Source organism: Psammomys obesus, unplaced genomic scaffold (genome assembly GCF_907164565.1).
Source record: "Psammomys obesus unplaced genomic scaffold, mPsaObe1.curated_primary_1811, whole genome shotgun sequence".
Taxonomy (NCBI): Eukaryota; Metazoa; Chordata; class Mammalia; order Rodentia; family Muridae; genus Psammomys; species Psammomys obesus.
In genome coordinates, this window is record NW_026590062.1 from 7,276,801 (window position 1) to 7,299,049 (window position 22,249).

Consider the following 22,249-nt stretch of genomic DNA (forward strand, 5'->3'; position numbering starts at 1 on the left):
CTAAGACCCAGGCACAGCGAAGCCTGCCTCTGGTCCGCAACGGCCCGCCTCTACCTCCAAATTCAGCCAATAGAAGGCCATGACTCCGGAGGGACCAATGGCGAGAAGGCATGGAGGGGCCTGGCGGTGGCGTCACCGGGCGGGGCGGGGCATGTGGCGGATCACGTGGTCCGAGTCGCTGCGGGTTAGCAAGGAGGTATTGAAAGCGAACTGGGGGTCATGCCGCGGGGTCGTCTCTGCGCCTGCGCCTTGCCGGGATGCTGAACCTTGCGGCGCTGCTGTGGCGCCGGCTCCTGCGCAAGCGCTGGGTGCTCGCCCTGGTTTTCGGGCTCTCGCTGGTGTACTTCCTCAGCAGCACCTTCAAACAGGTAAGCGTCTCCGCTCTGGACCTCCGTCCCTCTGATCTTTCTTCCTCCTCCATCCCCTCTCCCCATCTTCTATTCTCCTCTAATCCTCCTTCCTATCCTCCATCTCTTCTTCCTCCCAAACTCGTCCTCCTCCAGCTCTCCTCCCTCTGATTCTCTGCCTTCCTATCTCCCATCCTTCGTCCTCTGTCCTCCTCCAACCCACTTTCCTCTCACCTTCCGTCCTTCTCCCGCCCTCCTCCCTTGACTTCAGTCCTCACACTTCCTTCCACCCTCAATCCTCTGTCCTCTATCGTCCTCCTCTGTTCCTCTGATGCACCTCCCTGAAGTCCTCCACCTTCTAGTCCTCTTTTTGATATGCAACCATTCAATCCTCCCTCAGCCCTCCTTTCTCCAATCCAATAATCTCTGGTCCTCAACCTCAGTCCTCCCTTTGATTGTCTGGTCCTCCAGTCTTCTGATCCTCCTGTCTTCTGCCTCATCTCTCCTAGCCTCCTGTGCATTGAAGTCCGCATGGATGCCAAAAAGGGGGTCATCCCACTCCAGGTCATTGTACCTTCCCTCCCTCTATGTCCCGCTGGTGCACACTCCTCTGGCACTTTCCCTTCTGCACTGTCCCAGGCCTCTTGATGGACATGGGCGGGAGGTAGAGATGGCTAAGCCAGGAAGTGGCCAAGGGCTCTGTGCTGTGTCCACTTGGGTGACCCAGCAGGCTCCTGGAGGTGCCCCCTTTTGTGCGCAACTTGGGTGGGTTTTAGTGTTTGTTTGCTTGCTTTTTAATTTCTAAACCTCTCCTTTCATTTTTTGTGCTGTGTGACAAATCCTGCTTTCGTAGACACAGTACCCAAAGTTTGCCTAGAAACCAACCTCGTCAGAGTTACATTCTGTGGTTCAACTGCTTCCTCCTCCTTTCACGGCTACAATCTCCTTTGGTCCATTTTAACCTTTATTTTGTGTTTCACTCTCTGTTTTTATGTATCATAGTCTTTTGATCGTGTTGCCCTTTTTCACTGTGTTTCAGTCCATCTTTGTATTCTGCTATAGTCTCTCTTTTCTGCCTTCTTACAACAGGTGTGTAGTGTCCTCATTGCAACTTTGTTTCCATTTCCCAGTGGCTAGTGGTGCAGAGCCTAAGGGCTACTTCATGGAAGACATGTCTACTCAGATCTCTTTGTGGCCTCTTTGGAAGGACTGAGTGAGGCAGCTGTCCTGATGGAGTTCTCAGAGGTCAGGTTCCTGCATTAGATACAGATGAGAATAAAAGCAAATGTCGACATGAGAGTAACCCTCACCTAAGCTTTAGGGTAGCAGGAGACCTATGAGAGGGGAGAGAAGAAAAGGCCCAGGCCAGACGTTGCAGGGATGTGTGTGGTCATGTGAGCACTTGGTCTTAGTGACTTGTGTCTGTAGAGCCCATTTCCACACCCCATGCTGTTTCCTCTGTCCCGTAGACCTTTGAATGTGCTGGAACCGACCCCAGGCTTTCTCTCTACACCTGCCCAGGTATGAACAGTCCCATTGTTCCTCTGTATGCCATTAACATCTCAGTATGTTTGTTACTCTGTCTGTTACACCCCAGGACCACCTTACCCAGGGATGGATGCCACTAACCACAGTGAGATGGTCTCACCTACATTAATCATTAATAATAATAAAAAAAAAAATGCCCTCCACAAACGTGTCTACAGATCCGTCCCAAAAAATCTCAGACTCTTCTGTTTTTCTGCTTCATTGTTTGTCTTTTTTTTTTTTTTTTTTTTTTTTTAATGGAGGGTTTTACTATCTTGTCCAGATTTGACCTCATAATCCTCCTGTCTCAGTTTCCCAGATTCTGGTAAGTGTCTCCATTGCACACACCTGGAACAGAACTCTTCTGCCAGTTTTGTACTGTCATATTAAATGACAAAACTGTTCCCACGGTTATGCCATTCTTTTCTCTCTGTCACTCCTGTCCCCAAAACATTGGCTCTAGCTCTGTGATGTCCTGTCTTTTTCATGTGCCTGAATGATCTCTGCTGCCCCCTCAGGGCCAAGACACTCCTGTCTATTGCCTGGACTGGTGCAGTAGCCCAGCATGTCTGCTTCCTATTCTCTATTCTCTGTGCAGTGACGGGGCTGATAATCTAGATAAGGTTTCCACCACAGACCTTCCCAAATGTGTAATTCTCTGCTCAAGTGAAGAGCGCTCATTTGAGGTTCTCTGCATGATTGAATTGCTTTTGGTTATTTTGGGTCTAACTGACCATAGTTAGTGACTCAGGCCATGCTGGGTGACCCAGTGTCAGGCAGTCTCCTGCCCACCATCTGGCCACTTGCCTCTGTGGTCATGTGCTGTCCGTCTGGCTTTCACCTGTGAAATACGGGTCTTAGAAGTTGTTGGTAGAATGTCCTGTCTGGTTGTGAAATGGTACCCCTAAAAGAAAGGAAGGCATCCTTCTGCATACCCCAGCCAGCCTGTGTGTCAGCCTCTGCTCTTGCCCTAGGGTGCAGAGAATAGCCTCTACCTTTGCTTCAATTCTGGTTCTTAGAGCACTCTCCTGTGAGGCTCTTGGAGCACTCTCCTTTGAGGCTCCTGGAGTACTCCTGTGAGACTCTTTGAGCACTCTCCTGTGTGGCTCCTGGAGCACTCCCCTGTTGGCTCTTGGAGTACTCTCCTGTGCAGTTCTTGGAGCACTCTCCTGTTGGCTCTTGGACCACTCCTGTGAGTCTCTTGGAGCACTCTTAGAATACTGTCTTGCAGGCTGTCAGGATTGCTTTGCCTAAGACTCATTTGTAGCTGCCACCTCTTCCATTCTCTGGTTTCAGGCTGTTTTCTTTGTATTGCTTGGCCTCGTATATGTGAAGGGGAGCCACAGGCTGGGTGTTGCTCATCTGTCTCATTTTAGGTCCTGTGGCTGTATTACTTCTCTGCTGAGAAAACCGGTCTCCGTGTTTGACTGGTGGCATCCAGAAAGGATCTGAAGACCTGCATCCTTCCCTGCACTCCCCTTCAGGCTTCTCACTCATTCTGGCCCTCCCTCCCCCTGCTTGAGCTCTGGGCTTGGTGCATATGTAGTTCCCACCCTGTAGCGCAGTCTCTGCTCACAGTGGGACACTGGTTGCACAGACAAGAAGTTTGTCTTGTGTTAGGCTCCTGGGGCTTAGTTTTTCGGAGCAGCCAAGCCAGTCAGTTTCTAAGAGTGTGGTCTGCACACTCTGGAGTCTGTGAGGTCTGAGTTTGTTTTAAAATAACACTTAAACCATGTTGGCTGTGTTCCTCTGTGGTGACACTTGCCTCAACAGTAACCAACCGTGGTGGAAAGTACTACAAGAACCTGAATTGGAACACAGGTGGTGGCTTTCAGCACACTAGGGCACGGGCCAGAGCATTTGCCCTAAAGCATTTTCTCTCCTGTTGCACAGGCAGGTACAGAAGGTGGCTCACTGAGAAGGAAGCAGGAAAATGACTGATGTTAAGCTCCTCTCTGCTCTGTGCTGAGGTGGGAGCTAGGCAGCCCATGCTGCCTTCTGCACACTACACTCTGGCTGACAGTCAAGTTACAAGCTAAACTGGCCACCGTTCCCCCTTCTCACCTAGAAGAATGAGTGGTAAATGGTTTGTTCATCAGACTTTTGCTTGAATGGAGAGAGCCCACTTCCTCACAGAGATAGCTTACATTCTCCACTGATGGATAAAACACAAGCTTTCAAGGGAAGATGAGACTTTTGGAGACAGGGTTTCCTCCCCTGAACTTGTTAACTTGTTAGCTGTGATGTGAGTGAATGTGGGTTCTGGGGTATAATGTGACAGAAGTGTGTCACCATTTGGCAGAACTGCAAAGCTCTGTTTACAGAGCAGGCCATTACTCTAACAGTGCTTGGGTAGTGGGTAGGCTGTGTTCAGAGTCCATGTGTGCCCACTGATGCACAGCTCACCTTCCACAGCATGGCTCACCTGATTGTGCAGCCCAACAGCTTTAGCAAGGTCACAGTAAGGTAGCTGTTACCACAGTCACAACTATGGCACTTTTATTCACTTCGCCTCTCTCCGCCCTAAACAATCTCCAGTCTACTTCCTGTTTTAAAAAAATATATTGCCTTTTAATTTATTTTGTGTGAGTGTGTATTTGTATAGTGTTGTGGGGAAGGCTGGAGAGAGGACAGCTTTTGGGAGTCAGTCCTTCCTTCCCATCATGTGGGTCCCCAGGGTGTGAACTCAGGTTGTCAGGCTAGGTGGCAAGCACCTTCACTCGATAAGCCAAGTGCTTTGCCCGAGACATCTCCTCTGCCCCCATCCTGAGCATTCCATATTACACGGAATCTTGTAACATGGGATCTTTTATAACTGCTGTGACCTGCATCTTCAAGGCCCGGTTTTCCCCTGTGAGCAGCTGTCACATCAGTCACTCATCACTGATAGACACTGGGGTTCCATCTTTTGGCAAAGAACACCCCCTTAGGAGTTTTTGTGGGGGCATGTTTTCATAACTCCCTGGCACAGACCTAGGAATGAACTGCTGGCCAGCTGAGCATTCTGCCCAACTTTTTCAGGATTCTCGTGGCTACTTTGCAGTGGTCACATCGTGACGTACTTGTAAGAAGGGCATTTGTCAAGTTTTGGTGTAGAACTTAGTGTCAGGTATGGTACAGTGTCACTCGTGGTCACAACCTCACCCCTTCTTTCTGCACATATGCTCGTGAGAGCTGGATTCCCACCCCGGCTTCAGTCCACGTAGTGGCCAGCAGCAGGGAACACAGAGCTGACCTGAGACGATGCTGAGCCATCTCTGACCCATCGCACGTGCATGCATGAGTGTTGACGTCTCACTATGTAGCCTTGACTGGCCTAGGATTCACCAGATAGACCAAGCTGGCCTCAAACTCACAGTGTACCTAGCTGTGTCTCCAAATGTTGAGATCAGACGCATGCCCCACTGTACCCAGCTTATGAATATATATATATATATTTTTTAGAAAACATCTTTTACCAAAAACAGACCAGCAAAAAACAATTGCTAATATGTCATGAGTTCATCATTACCATTTATTAATGAATAAATACTTGATTTGAAATAAATATTTTCAGGACTTCTGTTTTAGTTTTCCACCAGTAGACACGAACTCTCACTCAGGCCCTCCTCCATGCTCTATCTTTGTGGGTCAGTCCTGTCCTGAGCATGGTTTCTGGCGTGGCTGACTGGCACCTTGCAGCTGGGTGCCCAGCTTGTCTCCCCTGGCCTGGCATCCACCTCTCATCTGTGAATTGGAGTGGTGAGAGGAACACACCTGGGTGGGCTAGGTGTGTCAGAAGAGGTGTTCATCACACATGAAGTGGAGGCCTCGGGACACAGAAGTCCCCTGGGCTCTGCATCTTCCTCGCTTCAGATCCCTAAGACTTCTCAAACTTATGTGCCAACCTCTGCCCAGACCGATGCCGACCCAGTTGCCTCGGATCCTTGAATGCCTCTTTTCTTTGGTTTTCATCCTAATTAATGCTTTAGGGGATAATTTAAATTGTTAGAGATGGGAGTGCAGGAGAGGATGCCATCAGGGGAATGGGTTAGGGATGGTGAGTGGCGCCAGGTGACCCAGGCACAGCACTGTGCCCAGGGGTGGAGGCAGAGCGGGCACTGAAGTCTACTCCCTGGACGCCTGCCAGCTGCTGCAGGAGTGAGAGGGAGAGTAGGCCAGTGAGCTCTGCTGGGAAGTAGTTACCTATGTAGATTGTCTTAGGTTGTCTGCCCTGCTTTTGTGTTGCTGTGATTACACATCGTGCGTGGCCTTGACGACTTAGAGCTTGTTTGGTTGAGGCTCTACCATTTCAGAGAGTTAGAGTCCATGCCTATCATGGAGCATGGAAGCAGGCAGACAGGCAGGCATAGTGCTGAAGCGCTAGCTAAGAGCTCACATCTTGATCCATAAGGCAGAGAGAGCTAACTTGGGCTTTTGAAACCTCAGAGCCCCGTCCCTAGTGAGGCTCCTCCTCCAACAAGGCCATCATTCTCAAACAGTTCCACCAACTGGGGCCCAAGTACATGTAGCCAAATACATGTACTTTGGGGGCCATTCTTACTCAAACCACCACAGAGGCTTTATGTAAAGTGTGGTGGGTACAGAGAGCTGCCCCCCCAAACTGGTGATTGACAAAGACTTATACCCTCATATGGGCACGGGAGGGGTCACCCTCAGAAGGGCCACTGTGACAGATGGGTGCTTTCTTCCTCTCCTTCTATCTGAATGTTTTGCTTCTCTTACTTGAGACATACTGTTTCCTCAACATGCAAGTGTTTCCCCATCTTTAAAAACCCTCTTGGGGCTGGAGAGATGCCTCTGTGGCTAAGAGGACTTTTACAGAGGACCTTGGTTGTGTTCCCAGCCAGCACCTGCTAACTCCAGGTCAATGGGATTCAACACTTCTGTATCCTTCCCCACCCACATACACACAAATAATAAAAATAAATCTCTCTCCTTTTTTAAGTTCTTTGTGATTCTTTGCAACTATAATTCTCCATTGTCAGGCTGCAGCTCTCAAACTTCAGCTGTTTGGCATGCCGTCTGGCCGGATCCCCTCCTTTGAGGAGACTTCTGTGCAGGCTAAGGTCAACTTTGCCGTGTATTCTGGTGCTGTGGCACTTCCACCAACGTGTGTCTCATTTGGGTGTTATAATTACCCATGAAGCCTACACAGCACGCTTCCTCATTGGCCTTTTTGAAGTTCTGAGGAGAAGCCATGTGCGTTAATCTGTGCAGGCTCCGCAGCTGCTTACGCTTCTCAAGAATACTCTCTTGTGCTTCTGCCCACTTCTGGCCCTGTTTTCCTCTGCAGGATCTGTGTGGGCACCCAACATCTGTAGGGGCCGGTGGCTCTGATTCATATGCATTCGGCAGCCCCTTGGAGCACCCGGCTAAAGGGTCTGTGGTACTTTGTAAAAAATCCCCTTTGAATGGATTTTTTTTTTTTAAATCATTGTTTCAGACAGGGTTTCTCTGTATAGATAGACCAGCCTGTCTCTAAACTCACAGAGATTCCCCTGCCTCTGCCACCTGAGTGCCCAGCTGTGACTGGATCTCGAAAGAAGGAAAGACACATATTGGTGAAAAGCCTGAAGGTGAGGCAGCCCAGTTAGGGCAGAGGGAACTCTCTGGGGAGGACCAGTACCCATTGGGTGGAAGGTGATCTGCCTCTCTGTGCCATCCTGCCACCAGCCTTCAAAGGTGGGCACGGCTGCACTTTACCCCCGCCACACAGTCCTCTTGGCAGAGGTTTTGAATATTCGTGTTTGACAAGTTCAGCTGCTGGAGACCCACTCTGCTGTTCACTGGGGTGGAGCCTATGGTGGAGATCTTTCTGGGATGCATTGCTCCAGGCGTCAGCTACGGAGCACCTCAGGGTTCCTGCACTCAGCCCCTCTCTGTAACTTAGGACTTAGCTACTGAGTCCTGTCCTCTGCCTGCTACCCATACCTTCTTCCCTACCCCTACCCCATCCTCCGAGGCAGGGTTTCTTTGTGTAGCCTTGTCTGTCCTGGATTTGTTTTATAGACCAGGCCAGCCTAGAACACACAGAGATCCGCCTGCCTCTGTCTTCCTAAGTGCTGGGACTAAAAAAAAGATGTGTGCCACCACGCCGGCTGCCATATCTTTTAAAAGAAACAAAAAGGCAGGGCACATGAAAGCCACCTGGAAGAGACTGTTTTACATTGAGCACCTTGAAGGAGGGGGATCCAGTCCTGATGGGCTTGTGGTAGGAGAGAGGTCACCTGTCTAAGTGCTGCTGATGGTTCATCAAACCCTGGAGAGGTTGTATGGCACAGTCTAGTACCTGCTGCTGCCACTGATTGACAGGACTTCCTCAGAGCGCCACACTGAACTGCACTATGCTGAGAGCAGGCCAGGGCTGTTGCTGGTCTGTGGGGGCTGCGCTTCCTTAATGATGGTACATCAGCATGATGGATTATTATCCATCCATGAAGATGTGATTGTCCAGATAACGTGGGTCCTTGGAAATGCTTTCCTATCCAGTTAGTGTGGAGAACAGCCGACAGTGGCGCCAGTATAAACTGGGTCAGAGGTCAGAGGTGAATATTCCAAAAACAAACCTGCTTTTATTGGGATTTCTGAGTTTCATGTTGATAAGCACTGTTTTTTAAGTAAACCTTTTCTTCGGGGGTGTGTGTGGGGGGTGATGATAGCTTAACAGGAAGCATGCAAGGATGGCACAGTTTCTCCAGTTCAGTTAATTCCTCCCGATGTTAACAATCAGCAGATTTTCGTATAAAATGAAAAATAAGATTATTCCAAGAATGATTAAGGACAGTTTTTAAACAACTTTTTACATTGTAATTTTTGTGTGTGCATGTGTGTCTCTGTGTGGCGATGTGCACATGAATTCAGGTACCCACAGAGATCACAGGATCCTGGAGCCAGAGTTGTAAATGGTTGTGAGCCACCCAACGCTAGTTCTAGGAGCCAAACTGGGGTCCTCTGAAGAGCAGCCAGTGCTTTTACCTGATGAGCCCTCTCTCCAGCCATATATATATATAATCTTTTGTATACCTGAATACCCAGGGTCATGTAAACACTTTTGGAGCACAGAAGAGTCCCAGGTGGAGGAAGCCTAAGCAGAGCCAATCTGGAGGAATGGTGTCATGAGAACTTTGGTTTGATGATACTGTGTGACTGTGCTGGCATTTAGTCGGGCATTTCTGTGTTGTTTTTTCCCCTGCCATTGAAACAGAGCTGCGGGAGAGCTCAGCATGTGGTTTCCATAGGGTGGCACTCACTGAAGAGTTTCCTAGAGCAAGGTGTGCGCATCTTCATCGACAGTTTCCCAGGGTGCTTTCCCACAGTAATGACAACGTTCCAGTCTAGTTTTCTGAACTGTCTGTGTTGCCATCAGATATGCTCCTTGGTTACAGAGTACCACTGGTGATGCTTAAAAATGTAAGCCATCAAGATAGCAGGCTTGGTGATGCCTGCTGTCAAGATAGAAGCTGTGGTCCACACCAGAATCCTATAATCCCAGGTCCTGGCAGGTTGCCACCGACCGGAGGACCCAGAGGCCAGTCCGGGCTGCTGAGGAAGATGCTGCCTTAAAACCTCCAAAACCAACAGGTCATGGCACCTCATACCTATAATCCCAATATTTGGGAGGCCGAGGCAGAAGGATTGCTGTGAGTTCCAGGCAAGCCTGGCTACAGGATGAGAAGCTATATCTTAAAACATAAAACAAGCCAATGGGAGAGGTTCTCTTAAGTCTTTTGTTGTCCATTCATGGCTAAAAGCTTCCAGAGGTGGCTGTCTTGTGCTTGGCTAGCTCGGCTGCTTCCTCCTAGTTTAATGCTGTGGCTCCTGTCCAAGCAAGGATTCAGGCTCTCACCCCCAGGACCACTCCTCCCCTGCCTTGGCTAGGCAAAGGGCTGTGAATGGCATCCAGAAGCAGTTGTACGGATGACTGCCCTGTGCTTTTCCAAACAAAAGACCTTTGCAAGTTTTCAGGCCTCTGTCTTGCCCCTAGAGTCATCCCCCTGATTCAGTTTTTCTACAGTGAATACTACTTGTCACTTCTATGGCTGAGGCCCGGTGGTCTAGAGGTGACAGGTGACAGTCTGAGATGATCAGAATAACGTAGTCTCCTCCTGGTTGTGAAAGTATTTGGCCTTTGTGTTCTGTTCCGTGGTGTGTGTATTTTTAGTATTTAAAAACTTAACTTGCTGGCAGAGAGAAAAGTCGTGTTCCCCCCCTCCCACCGAACTTCATAGACTCTTGTCCGCTTCTGGGGCCTTGCAAATCAACACAGCAATTGGGGAGCACAGCGTAAACTTGACACATTTTCCTGATGGCTTGTTTTGTGGCTTTGCCGAGGCCAGGCCTGTGCCAGAAGGTGGGGGTAAGGGTAGGGAGGTGGGGATGTTGATTCCTTTAGGCCGAGTCCAGAAAAAGCACCTCAAACCTTCCTCTCCCCCTGTGGCCTCATTTGCAGGAAGAGAGGGCAGTGAGAGATCGGAATCTCCTCCAAGTTCAAGACCGTGAACAGCCCATCCCGTGGAAGGTGCAGTTTAACTTGGGCAACAGCAGCCGACCCAGCAACCAGTGCCGGAACTCCGTTCAAGGGAAACACCTCATCACTGATGAGCTGGGTACACCTCCTTCCTCTGCGCTCCAGGCTCTGAGTCTCTGGGTTTGCTATTCCCCCCTCACAATGCTTTCTCCCTTCTTGCTCGTGCCTATCTTCCATACCTCCTCCCTATCCCAGGTTCCATGCAGCATCTGGGAAGCTGGCTGAGAACTCCTAGCAGTTCCCTCTGCCTATGGCTCCACCCTGGCCTCAGTCCCAAGCCACTCCTACCAGGCACAGACACAGGGTTCCTCATCTGTGTGTGTGTGTGTGTGTGTGTGTGTGTGTGTGTGCATGCGTGCATGCACATGCATGTGTGTGTGTATATCTGTGTGTATGTGCATATAGCAGGTCCTGTATGTGGCAGTGAAAGGACAACTTGTAGGAGTCGGTTCTCTCCTTTCACACGTAGATCCCAGGGATTGGACTCAGATTGTCAGGCTTGTTGGGGAGCACCTTTATGGCCCAGCCACCTTGCTGGCCTATGAAATCCTTTTATAAAAAATGAAATTGAGCACAGGACTGAAGATACTGTTAGCTGACAGGCTGACCAGGCCCTGGCTTGGAGTCCAGGGCTTGTGTCTACAGACTTTGAAAACAGGAAGTTTCAGTATCTGATGGCAGCTTGTCAGTTCCCTTTATTGTAGCTACAAATGGTTAATTTAGGTCAGACAAAGACTCACAGATTCCTTTAAAAAAAAAAATTGAATACTCAGCTTCTCAATCGATAAAAATCCCACAGGGGCCTTAACAAATATGGGAAAAGTAGTTTAATAAAGAAAACTTGCACCTGTTAATGCTGTTTAGCAACGAGATGCTGCCATGCCACTAGGGTGACGGCATTGTTAAGCAAGATAGCCAATTACAGTCGCAAACTTCTCAAAAGCTGGAAGTTAATTTCCCAGGCAAGACCAACACATTTGCTGGCCCTGGTCTCCCAGGACTTGGGGAGAACAACATCGCAGAGCTGAGAAGCACCACAGGGTTTCCCTGTGTACCCCTGGCTGTCCTGGAACTCACTCTGGAGACCAGGCTGGCCTTGAACTCACATATCCACCTGCCTCTGCCTCTGCCTCCCAGTGTTGCCACTGCCCAGTCTTGAAACATCAGGGTGCCCCAGTTTTATGCACAGCTCTTGTGTTTTTTTTATTTATCAACAAAAAGAAGGGGTTGGAGAAATGGGTGAGCAGCCAAGAGCAATGGGTGCTTTTACAGGAGGACTTGGTTGCGATTCTCAGCATCCAGCAAAGGCAGCTCACTAACTGCCTGTAAGTTCAGCTCCCAGAGATCCAAGGCCCTGCTCTGGCTTCTGCGGGAATCTGCACTCCCATGTACACACACACATCTCTTGAAAGGGTAAAAGGTAACTTTTGCTTGGTGTTTGATACACAGTAAAAGGCCTGAGTTTTTCTCCCCAGAAGTTAGACCCAGCCACTGAGAGGTGAACACCAGAGTTCAAGGCCAAGAGCTGGGAGTTGGCAGTGGAAAGAAAGGGGCCTGAAGTGTTAATTTACAGCTTTCCAAAGGAAAGGACAGGTGTGCCAGCAGGTGGCATTTGGGGTGTGTGATATTGTCTGTCTTCTTGATAACAGAGACTTGCCGTGTTGTTTATCATCCCGGGTAGAATCCTGGGGAATGTGCTGGCTCTCTGGGAATTCCATTTAGCATCCTTGTCAACAGCGTGAGTGGGGGCAGCTGGGAAGGAAGCATTTACTAGGACATCAGAATGTGTATCTCTTCACTCCGGAGACACAGAAGCAGAAACAAAACAGGAGCTGCCAGCTCCCAGGTGGCGGGGAATGGTTCTCTCCTGGTCTCCCAAGTATTGAGTGAGGGCCCTCTAGTGTCCCTGTTGTCAGTGTTCAGCCCGCAGCGCCTGCTCCTGCGTGCTCTTGTTTTCCAGAGCAGCGCTGAAAACAACTTCTCCTCCACCAGCCTCATTCTCTGAGGACAGAGCTGGAGCACTCAGGCGGGCTGGCTGGGAATAGCTGCTGCACACCTGCGCACCCCCACAGACACCTGCAGGCTCCCACGCACACCAGTGGGTCCCTGTGCACACACTTAACCTGAGGGTCCACACACACACACACACACACACACACACACACACACGCATGCACACGCAGACCTGCGGGCCCCTGCGAATACCTGACCCCCCCCAACACACACACACTCCTAAGGGTATATACACACACACAATGGTCCTAGCACATACCTGAGGGTCCACTCAAATACCTAAGGGTCCCTGCATACACCTGAGAGGCCCCCTCCCCCCACATATCCAGGAGCACCTGGCACACCTGAGGGCCTGACTGGCCACTGGGAGCATGTCTGGGGTTGGGTGGTGGCCCTCATGGACTTATACCTAGAGTCTTCTGACCTGCTCCCCAAAGGGTGCAGGAGCTGTGCCCAGAGGCTCTGAGCAGTAAAGCAGTCCCAGTGAGGAGGCCTGGCTGACGCTGGATGTGCTTCTTCGCCATGGCGTTTCTCAGCTGTGGGGCAAATTGGGTTTTTCTCTTGCTTGAGGATTTTCGAACTCCATTCCTAAAACAACGTAGGAGGTGGTTGTGTACAGTCATGTCTGGGTGCAAACACTGGCAGCAGAGTTAACGAAGGTGGACTGTGGCCTCCTATTTTAACAGCCCCTTCAAATTTCCACAACAGAAACAAGCGTGTAAAACACATCAGAAACTGTGTGCTTGCCTTTTAAATCCACAGAGCACTCGCTTTTTTTGTGAATGGGTGCCTTGCTGTTTCCTGTTTTGACTTTTTTTTTTTTTTTAAGAGGCCCAGGTAAAAGATTGCTTGCCTGTGTTAGCACCTCTACTGCATGAGTGTTGGCATGGTGATGAGCTCACTGAAAGTGGCTGAGCGCGATGACAATGTGGAACAATGACTGAGTAGTCCAACTTCCCATCTTCCTCCGCCCAGGCGAAGCCAACCCTTGTGTCCACTTCTAGTCCTGGTGCTGAGGGTGCCCCAGCAGCTGTCCCCCCTCTTCCCGGGCATTTGGTTCTTCACCCCCAGAGGGCGGGCAGGTTGCTAGCTTCCGCTGAGCTTTGTGTCTGGTTTTCAGGCTATGTCTGCGAGAGGAAGGACCTGCTGGCGAATGGCTGCTGCGATGTCAGTGTCTCTAGCACAAAGCAGTACTGCTGTGATGGATGTCTGGCCAACGGCTGCTGTGGAGCCTATGAGCACTGCGTTTCCTGCTGTCTGCAGCCCAGCAAGGTACAGCCTCCAGCTGCCTCTCCCTTGTCTTGTGCACCCTTTGGGGGGAGGCTAGGCACCTCCTGAGGTGCTCTGTGGGTGCAGAGGCCTCTCCCAAGAGAGGAGCTGAGCCCTGACTCACTTTGCAGAGAGGACCATGCTATTGCTTACAGGTATCTGGTGAATGAGAAACTCGGCTCCCTCTTACCCTTCCTCTGACCTCCCCGTGGGCTGGCTTGGCCAGCAGTTCCTACCAGTACTGAATACCTTGTTTCCATAGCAACTTCTACTGGAGCGCTTCCTCAACCGGGCAGCTGTGGCCTTCCAGAACCTCTTCATGGCAGTTGAAGACCACTTCGAACTATGTTTGGCTAAATGCAGAACCTCGTCCCAGGTCAGAAGTGCTGCTGGGGAGGAAGGAGGGAGTCAGAGCTGGAGAACTCTAGCCAGTCATTCCGTGCAGAGCCAGGGTGGAAAGGGCCTTCATTGACACTGTGTTCTGCTGTTATTGGGGGTTGAGATATAAAGATCCAGCACCAGTCATTGAGAGAAGGCTGTCACTTGTCCTGGGGCACAGCTGTTGTTTGCTTCAGCATCCAAAGGGATAGGGGGTGGGTTTGGGGCACATGGATAAACTGCCTGCCCTGAAGCCTTCTGCTCTCCTGGCATGCACCTGCCGGCCAGGGTGTATCCTGGAGGGCCTCTGCCCCCACCTTCATTAATTTTTCCTTTTACATTTATCCTGGGCTCAGGGACACCGATACAAGTCAGAAGACAACTTATAAGGGTCAGTTCTCTCCCTACACCACGTGGGTCCTGAGGATGAAGCTCAGGTCCCCTGCCTTGGCGGCAAGCGCCTTTCCATGCTACGCCATCTTGCCTGCCTTTGTGGCTGGACCACATGTGTCTCTTACACAAGCACACTCCACTCCTCTGCGATAACCGGCTCATGTCTGTGTCCGGCACACTGTAAACTTTGGATTTGTGCTTGCTAATCCCCCTTTCCATCTCTGGTTTACCTGAGAAGATCCTGGGTCGGGATAGAGGGAGCTCTGCGCATGTGCAGTCCCACTGGTCTTGACGGGGAGCTTCCCAGGTGAAGTGTGAGGAAGTGTGACGTAAGACTCACACATAAAGGAAGTGTAAGGAGACTGAGCTGATGCCCTTGATCTTCCCGGCTGCTAACGCTGGAAAAGGGGAACTGGTACAGTAGCTTCCTCTAGCTGACACAGCCGGAAGTTATCTCCAGCACATTGAGACAGTTCTCAATGGCCACTTGGTTCTTGTGCCCAGAGTCTGGGCTGCAAGTCTGTTAAGCGGAATTAATATGGTGCATAGCTTCAGTTAGAGGCTAATTAATGAGCTCTAGACCAGCCAAAAACTCAAATTGCTGGTATGGCAAGAAGTTGCTGGAAAATCCACCATCAGGGGTTGGGGGAGGGGATTGTCTGGACTAACTTCACTTGCTGTGCCCAGCCAGAGGGGCTCTTCGTGAAGGTGCTTGGCTTACACACGGGAACTTAGTCACCTTCTCAGTCTCCTCCGTCCCTTGTCAGGACTCCTCACCAGGGATTGGGTCTCTCTGACCACAGGGTCAGGTGACAATCCCACTATGTCACCATCTGTTTCAGGTTTGTTTTGTCTGTGTTCTCTCCATGTTTATTATTGTGCATGTATGAGGGCATGCCACCACACGCATGTGGAGGTCAGAGGACAGTTTGCACAATTCACTTCTCATTCTCCCGTGTGGGTCCCGGAGACCAAGCTGAGATCCTCAGGCTTGGAAGCCAGTACTGTGTCGCCTGCCCTTGTTTTGTTGTTTGAGTGGGGATCTCAGGTAGCCAGGTTGCTCACTGTGCTGCTGAGAATATGCACCACTGCACCTAGTTTTATGAGGCGCTGGGGGTCAAACCCAGGGCTTGACTAAGCAAGCACTCTGCCAGCTGCACCGTATCCCTAGGCCGTATTTTGGATGGATTGAAAAGTAGCTTCAGAACGCCCAGCTTGCAGCCAGGTTGTTTAAAAAGCTCCGTCATCAACAAAAGAAGAAAGGACTCGGTATTGTCCTGTCTGTTTCCATGGCACTCAGTGCGATGAATCCTACTCCATTCTAGAAAGTTTCTCGAAATCCCTAGGCACCCTGGAGGTGGAGTGGGCGGGAGTGTGTGGCCGTCACTGCAGCTGACCCTCTCTAACGTGCTCCTGTCTCTCTTCACCGACAGAGCGTGCAGCACGAGAACACATACCGTGACCCCATAGCCAAGTACTGCTATGGAGAGAGCCCACCTGAACTCTTCCCCGAGTGAGGCCTGACGGACACACACAGAACCAGTGTGGTCCACGTGAGATCGGGAACGAGAAAGCCACAAAAGGATCCTTGGCTTTGACCGTGTCTTGTGGCATCGGGGGTCTCAGGCTCCCTCATCGTCAGCTGGAGCGGATGGACAGAGCTGTTCTGTAGAGGAGGCTGGACGAGGCCCTGGGACCACTGGGACCACTGGTACCGCTGGTCAGGGGCCGGTGCTTGCTTCTGTTTGATCCTTTGTTGTAGTTATTTATTGACTTTCCAGAGCAGTGGACGGTGCAGGGTTTTCGCAGCACACCTTTGCCTGTCCAGCTGAATGCACTCGAGGAGGCGACAGTTGCCCTGGTTCCTGAGTGCCACTAGTGACGTCTCTCCTGCACCAGATGAAAGTTTGCCTGCAGGGGTGAGGGTGTAGGGACTTATTTTTGGTTCTGTTTTAACCTTTGACCAGCAGTCCTTGTATCCATATGCCAACATTCAGGGGTGCATAGACCCTCAAGGAGGTGCTGGTCCCCCCTGAGTCTTCACAGAGTTGCCTGGGTGTTCTCATATACCTGAAATGATGGTCAGAAGCCTGAACCTCTGCCTGACTATCCCAGTAGAGTTTGCCGTCGCCGTGTCCATGTTGAAACTCCTCAGCCTTGAGGTGGGGGATCCTGTCCCTTGTCTGTCGCAGAAGCCAGTGGGGGACAGACGAAAGTGTGCATTCGAAGCATCATTCATTCTTCTCTGCTCTCCGATCCTGGCTGTGTGTCAGAGGCAAACACTTGTTCTCCCTGTAGTTCATAAGGAAAAAAACTCCCAAGTTCTTATTCCAGCCTCTAGAGAGTTTCAGTGGGAGATGTATGTGGTTGCCATGGCTTAGAGAACATCCCAGAAGCAGGTCCATGTCCAGGGCTTACAGGGGTGGTAGTTGTCACCAGTAACTGACATGGGGGTTTAAGCCTAAGGTCAAGACACCCCCCAGTGCTCCCATTTTGTTTTCAGGCCATCAGGCCACCCATTAACAAACACTTCTCCCCAGACCCCTTGCCACCCCTTAGGGTAGGACATGATGTTTTGTGATTTTGGACCAGGTTGGCCTGGGACCGGCCATGAGTCTCAAGATTTCCTATCAGCGGCCTGGAGCCGTGACTCCCAGCTGTGTGCGCCTTCAGGATGGAATGTCCTTCAGCTCCCTCCTGCTTCCTCCTCCTGAATTGTCTTCTGTCATCTCTACAGAAGGGAGGACAGACTGCGGGCAGTTGTCTTCTCGTTTTGTCTTGCCGTGTTGGGATCCAACCCAGGACTTGGTGTGTGATTAGCAAACTTTCTGCTGCTGAGCCGTGGCCCTGGCCAGGGAATCAACTTTTAGTGTTAGATTCTGTGCTGTTTGCTCTGGACTTCTCAGTATGTTGAATCAAGCTTCATGAAATCTGGCACGTATTGGAATGTTCTGGCATACTCATTCTTTCTGGTAACTTTTTTTGTTCGTTTTTTGTTTTTTGTTTTTTTTTTTTTTTTTAGGACAGGGTTTCCATAGCCCAGGCTGACCTCCAACGCGGTATATGTTTGACAGCAGCCTTGAACTTCTGACTCTGCTCTCTGCACCTGCCAGCTGCTGGGATTATAGGCACATGCTAGCTTTTGATACTAGTCTACAGACTTGGTCGGCATCGATGATGATTGGTCTCTGCCCTGAGTCACTGTTTGTGCGTCACCGTTAAGAGAGGTGACACACATTCGATGTGAACAGTCTGGCGTGTTGCCGATGCTCCCTGACTTGGCACTGGGAAGGCACGTCGTGTGCACGGTCTGCACCATTGCGGTCAAGAATGCAGTTTGCTGGAGTTCCACTAGGTAGATGAGGAGATAGCAAGAGGCCCTCCCGAGCCCCAGCCACGACTGAACGATCAAACCCACACAAGAACTTCATCTCCAGTCCTGCCCCATTGTCCTGTGCAGACTCGCCTCCACACCCTCTGCCCTAAGAATGGGTGGCCTTCAGTTCTTCAGTTATCCCAGACGGGAGAGCAGCGGTGTCTGCATCCACTCAGTCCATAACACAAACGTCACTTTCCATTGGCCGTGGCTGCGGAATGTAGGGTTTGTGCTTTAATCAGTTAGGGGTGTGTGTGTGTGTGTGTGTGTGTGTGTGTGTGTGTGTGTGTGTGTTTGTCACTGGCCAGTGAAGAACTCTGCCTCACCTCCCTTGCAGAGCTCCCTTGATGGGGTTTTCAGCTCCCTTGATGGGGTTCCTAGAATCAGAGGCTATAGTTTTGAGTACAAGAGTTTGTTTGTTTTTGTTTTTTGGACCCAACACTAATGATAAAATAATAGCCTAAAAGTCACCCAGTCTAGAGATAAGCACCAGCTATTTTCCTCTTCCTCTGTGACTTTCCAGTCAAAATAAAAACAGAAACCACGCACCTAGGGCATGCTTCCCCCTGGAAAACACTGCCAGTGGGTTTGTAATCTGCAGGCCTGCGTGACATCCTTCATGGCTTCAGTGTGACACTGAGTGTGATGTGTCAATCATGCCCTAAGCTACTTCCTAAGAGTTCAGTGTTCCAGTCTGTATTTATTTTAAAGATCACAGTCCTGTGTGTGTCAGCTTATATTGGACATTGAGTCTGGGTTATAAAGATCTTTTTTTAACTTCGAATATTCAAGGTGCAGGGGAAGTTGGCTCAGTGCTTAAGAGTGCTTACTGCTCTTCCAGAGGACCTGGCTTCATTTCCCAGCATCCACGTTGGGAGGCTCACAACTGATGGGATTTGTGACCTCTTCTGGCCTCCACAGGCACCCAAATATGCGACACACATTCACACAGACACCACACACACTTGCAAATAAGGTAGTAAAAATAAATCTCTTTTTAAAATTACATTTTGTTATCGTGGGGGTCGAGGACACATGGGAACCATGGTTTAGGTCAGAGGCCAACTTTTGGGAGTTGGTTCTCTCTTGCACCATTGTGGATTCTGGCATGGAACTCAGGTCTGTCCTGGAGGCGGTGCCTTTGCCCATGGAGTCAACTTGCTGGTCCTAAGTGTGTATCCGTGAGTTAAATGATAATGTACACATGTGCTATTAGTTGTGTGTAATAACTCACACTGAGCCAAACCCGCTCTGTGTCTTGATTGATCATTTATTCTCTTCCCATTTTTTACTACAGAGCATTTTGAAATGAATGAAGCCTGAAATAATTATATATCTCTCTTGCTCTCCTTTCCTCTTTTCCCCTCACGTCTTTTGCCTTTGAGTCAGGGTCTCTCTATATCCCAGGCTAGCCTCAAACTCTCCATCATCCACCCTTTGACTCCTGGGGTTTTAAACCTCAGCCTCTTCTCGATTAACTGTCCCTCGTGTGACACTCGGGCAATTAACTCACATTCACAAACCCATCTCTCTAATAGAGTTCGGGCAATGGTTTGTAACACAGGGCCCGTCCCTTCTCCAATCCCTGGCCCTCAAGGGACACTTGGCAGTGTCTGGAGATACTATCCAAAGCTGGACTAGGAAAGGTCTCACTTGTCCCTAATGGGCGTCTGCAGTTGCAGCTCCCTGGTCCACGGTGCTGAGGGCAGTCAGGCTGCGCATACTGGCAGTGCCTAGGTAACAACCCAGCTCCAGGTCACGGCTGTGCCCTAGGCTGAACGGACTGCCAGCACTAAGCACTGACTTCATTATCTCCCCACCCCAGAGAAATCCCGTGCTCAAGTGCTGATTAAATTATGCTGTGATCCCCACAGGACATGCCAGCATAACAGCACATTCCTGCCTCAAGGCACCATGCACGCACAGTGTCCTTAGTGAGCTCGCCGTCCACCCGGCGGACAGTTGTCTGCAGAATGAGCTGGAAGTCTGTGAGCTATCGGTGGAGTGGGGGTAGGGTGAGAGGGGGGCTGTCCCCGAAGGCTCCTGGGGGTTCATTCTGTTTAAGAAGGCATAGTGTGAGTGCAAGATAAGAACGAACTGAGCCTAAAGAGAGCCTAGCTACCAGGACAGTTTTCTTCCCAGTTGTGTAAGTACGTCTGTTGCCAATGTGTCACCTTCCAGGCAAGGTTCTTTCTGGGCGTTTTTAGACAGTTCGTCCTGGTGTGACTGCAGCTCTGGGTACCAGCATTGCCACTTTCTCGAAGTTGCATGTCTGCAGCATCCCTTGTGCAGTCCATTTTCAAAGATGTGAATGGTAGAAGGTGGTTTGGTTCGCCACCAATGGTTATGCCTATGCCACCAACTCTTGACTCCCAGCTGAACCCTAGCAGCCATCTAAAGAGGCCTAGGCCATTCCCTGTGAGAGTTCAGGACTAAGAAACACAAGCCACAGCCTTTAAGATAAAGAAAGAGGTCTAGCAGAATGTAGGGGCTGTAATCCCAACATTGGGGAAGCTGAGGCAGGAGGATTGTGCACTTGAGCTCAATCTGGGCTCCACAAAATGAGACCCTGGCTCTGAACAATAACCAACAACAAATCAACTCGCCAGTTAAAACAGGAAGAGCAGCTGTTCAGGTGTTTCAGTGTGCATGTGGTTGCAGCTCTCAGGACTGGACGTTTCTCTGAACCCGTAGGGCCAAAAGGGATTAAACAGCAGAACTAGAGACAGGCTGTTCTGTGTGGTCCAGAGTGTAAGCCTATGGTCAAAACACGCCCAGATGACCTGGAGCTGTGTGTCATGAACAACGCTGGTTCTAGACCACTGGCCATGCTTGTTCTAAGATAGGAGCGTGTGTGTGTGTGTGTGTGTGTGTGAGAGAGAGAGAGAGAGAGCACACCACGCACGTGTTTGTCTTGCCCTGTGTGAATGGAACACTGAGGTTAGTTGCTGGCACTCAGAAGGCTGGGCAGGAGAAATCCAAGTCCAAGTCCAAGAACAGCTTGGGCTTCATGTTGAAACATGTGCTGAAACACACACACAGTTGTTTTTTAAGTTTTAATAAAATATTTTCTTTCTTAAGTGTTGGTGGTTTGGATGATAAATGTGATGATCTGTGTGTTGCTCTAGGCATGTGTCATGCATTGGCCGTGTGTGAGTGTGTGTATGTATGTGTGTGTGTGCAGTTGTGTACTGTGTGTGAGTAGAGCAGTGGAGTGAAGTCTGTGGCCAGCATCCTGACCCACCTCACAAGAGCCTGGGCATTCATGAACTTGGGTAAAATTGACTTTCAGGCTTTGGTTTCTCATTCTCATTGCCAACCAGAGTGGAAGCTAACACATTTACGGATTCCACATCCTGGCTCTGACCAGATCCCACTACTGAGCTAAACATGGCCAGAGCCTTATCTCTTCATTGCTCTGTGTATACTGTATTTTGCACAGGGGAGGTGGACACTAGCCACAGGGACCCCAGTTGACCTCAAAGCAACCCCTCCCCGAGGCATCCTGAAGACAGATCAAACCTGGACAAACGTTTTCTTCAACTTCCTTCTCTGATTGTCTTGGGTACCATGTGCTTGTCGTGTGTGCGGCCCTGCGCCTATAGAAACAGCCTTCGAACTCCTGTGTAAGTGTAAGCAAAGCTACCTTTTGGTGGGGATGCCCAGAGCTGTGTGTGCGCAGACTCTTTTCACTCGATGAGATACTCCATGGCCTTGAGCGGAGATGCCCAGAGCATGTTATACTTCCTAAGCAGGGCTTCCCTGGGAAGGGCTGCCTCTCATGTCTCTTACAAAGAGGAAATCCTAAAAACAAGCCTTCAAAATGAAATTGAGCCCTTTAGGTTCCTAGTCCCCAAAGGATAGCATTTTGTGTCTAAATGTGTTATTTTATGTGCGTGTATAAATAAAAATGGAGTCACACTGCCGTGTTCCTGGCAGGCTGACTTTATCCATTCACTGCTGACTCCTCCCAGACCTTCCACTCAGATGGTCCAGCTCGGAGAAGTGAGAGGCTAAAGCCCTTTGTAACGGCCATCCTGTTGGTTCTACATTCATCACCCTTTCTCCTCATCTGATTTTACCCAGCGGGGAAAGAAGTATTTTTGTATTTCACAGATAAATTCCAGGCATTCTCCAAAGCCAGCACTGAGCATGTGGAGCATCTCTGGGGAGTAGGCGCATTGTCCAGGGAATGCTAAGAGAGATGTCAGGCACTCCAGAGCTCTTGGGCATGTTGATTCTGGGGGGTGGGAGGAATCACTAAAAGCAGACATAAAAGAATGAGAAGTGGGATGGGTGTCATGGCTCATCAGTTAGGAGGACTTGCTGTTCTTCCAGAGGACCTGGATTCGATTCACAGCTCCCACGTAATGGCTCGTAAGGATCTGTAACAGCACTGGAAGCCAACGCCCTCTC

At 50.1% G+C, this 22,249-nt stretch overlaps 1 protein-coding gene across 1 annotated transcript; it reads left to right on the top strand.

Moving 5' to 3' along the window:
- The first annotated feature begins 168 nt into the window (after positions 1-168).
- Spring1 (SREBF pathway regulator in golgi 1) lies at positions 169-21,756 on the top strand. The gene is made up of 5 exons (XM_055605834.1): positions 169-368; positions 10,327-10,483; positions 13,538-13,689; positions 13,949-14,062; positions 15,891-21,756. Exons 1-5 carry the CDS (start codon positions 258-260, stop codon positions 15,972-15,974), a joined length of 618 nt encoding a protein of 205 aa, XP_055461809.1. The 5' UTR covers positions 169-257; the 3' UTR covers positions 15,975-21,756.
- Positions 21,757-22,249: the final 493 nt, after the last annotated feature.

Coding starts and splice junctions, on each gene's coding strand:
- Spring1 (XM_055605834.1), top strand. CDS start 258: ATGCTGAACCTTGCGGCGCTGCTGTGGCGCCGGCTCCTGCGCAAGCGC. Junction 10,484..13,537: donor CCTCATCACTGATGAGCTGG/GTACACCTCCTT, acceptor TCTGGTTTTCAG/GCTATGTCTGCGAGAGGAAG. Junction 13,690..13,948: donor GCTGTCTGCAGCCCAGCAAG/GTACAGCCTCCA, acceptor TTGTTTCCATAG/CAACTTCTACTGGAGCGCTT.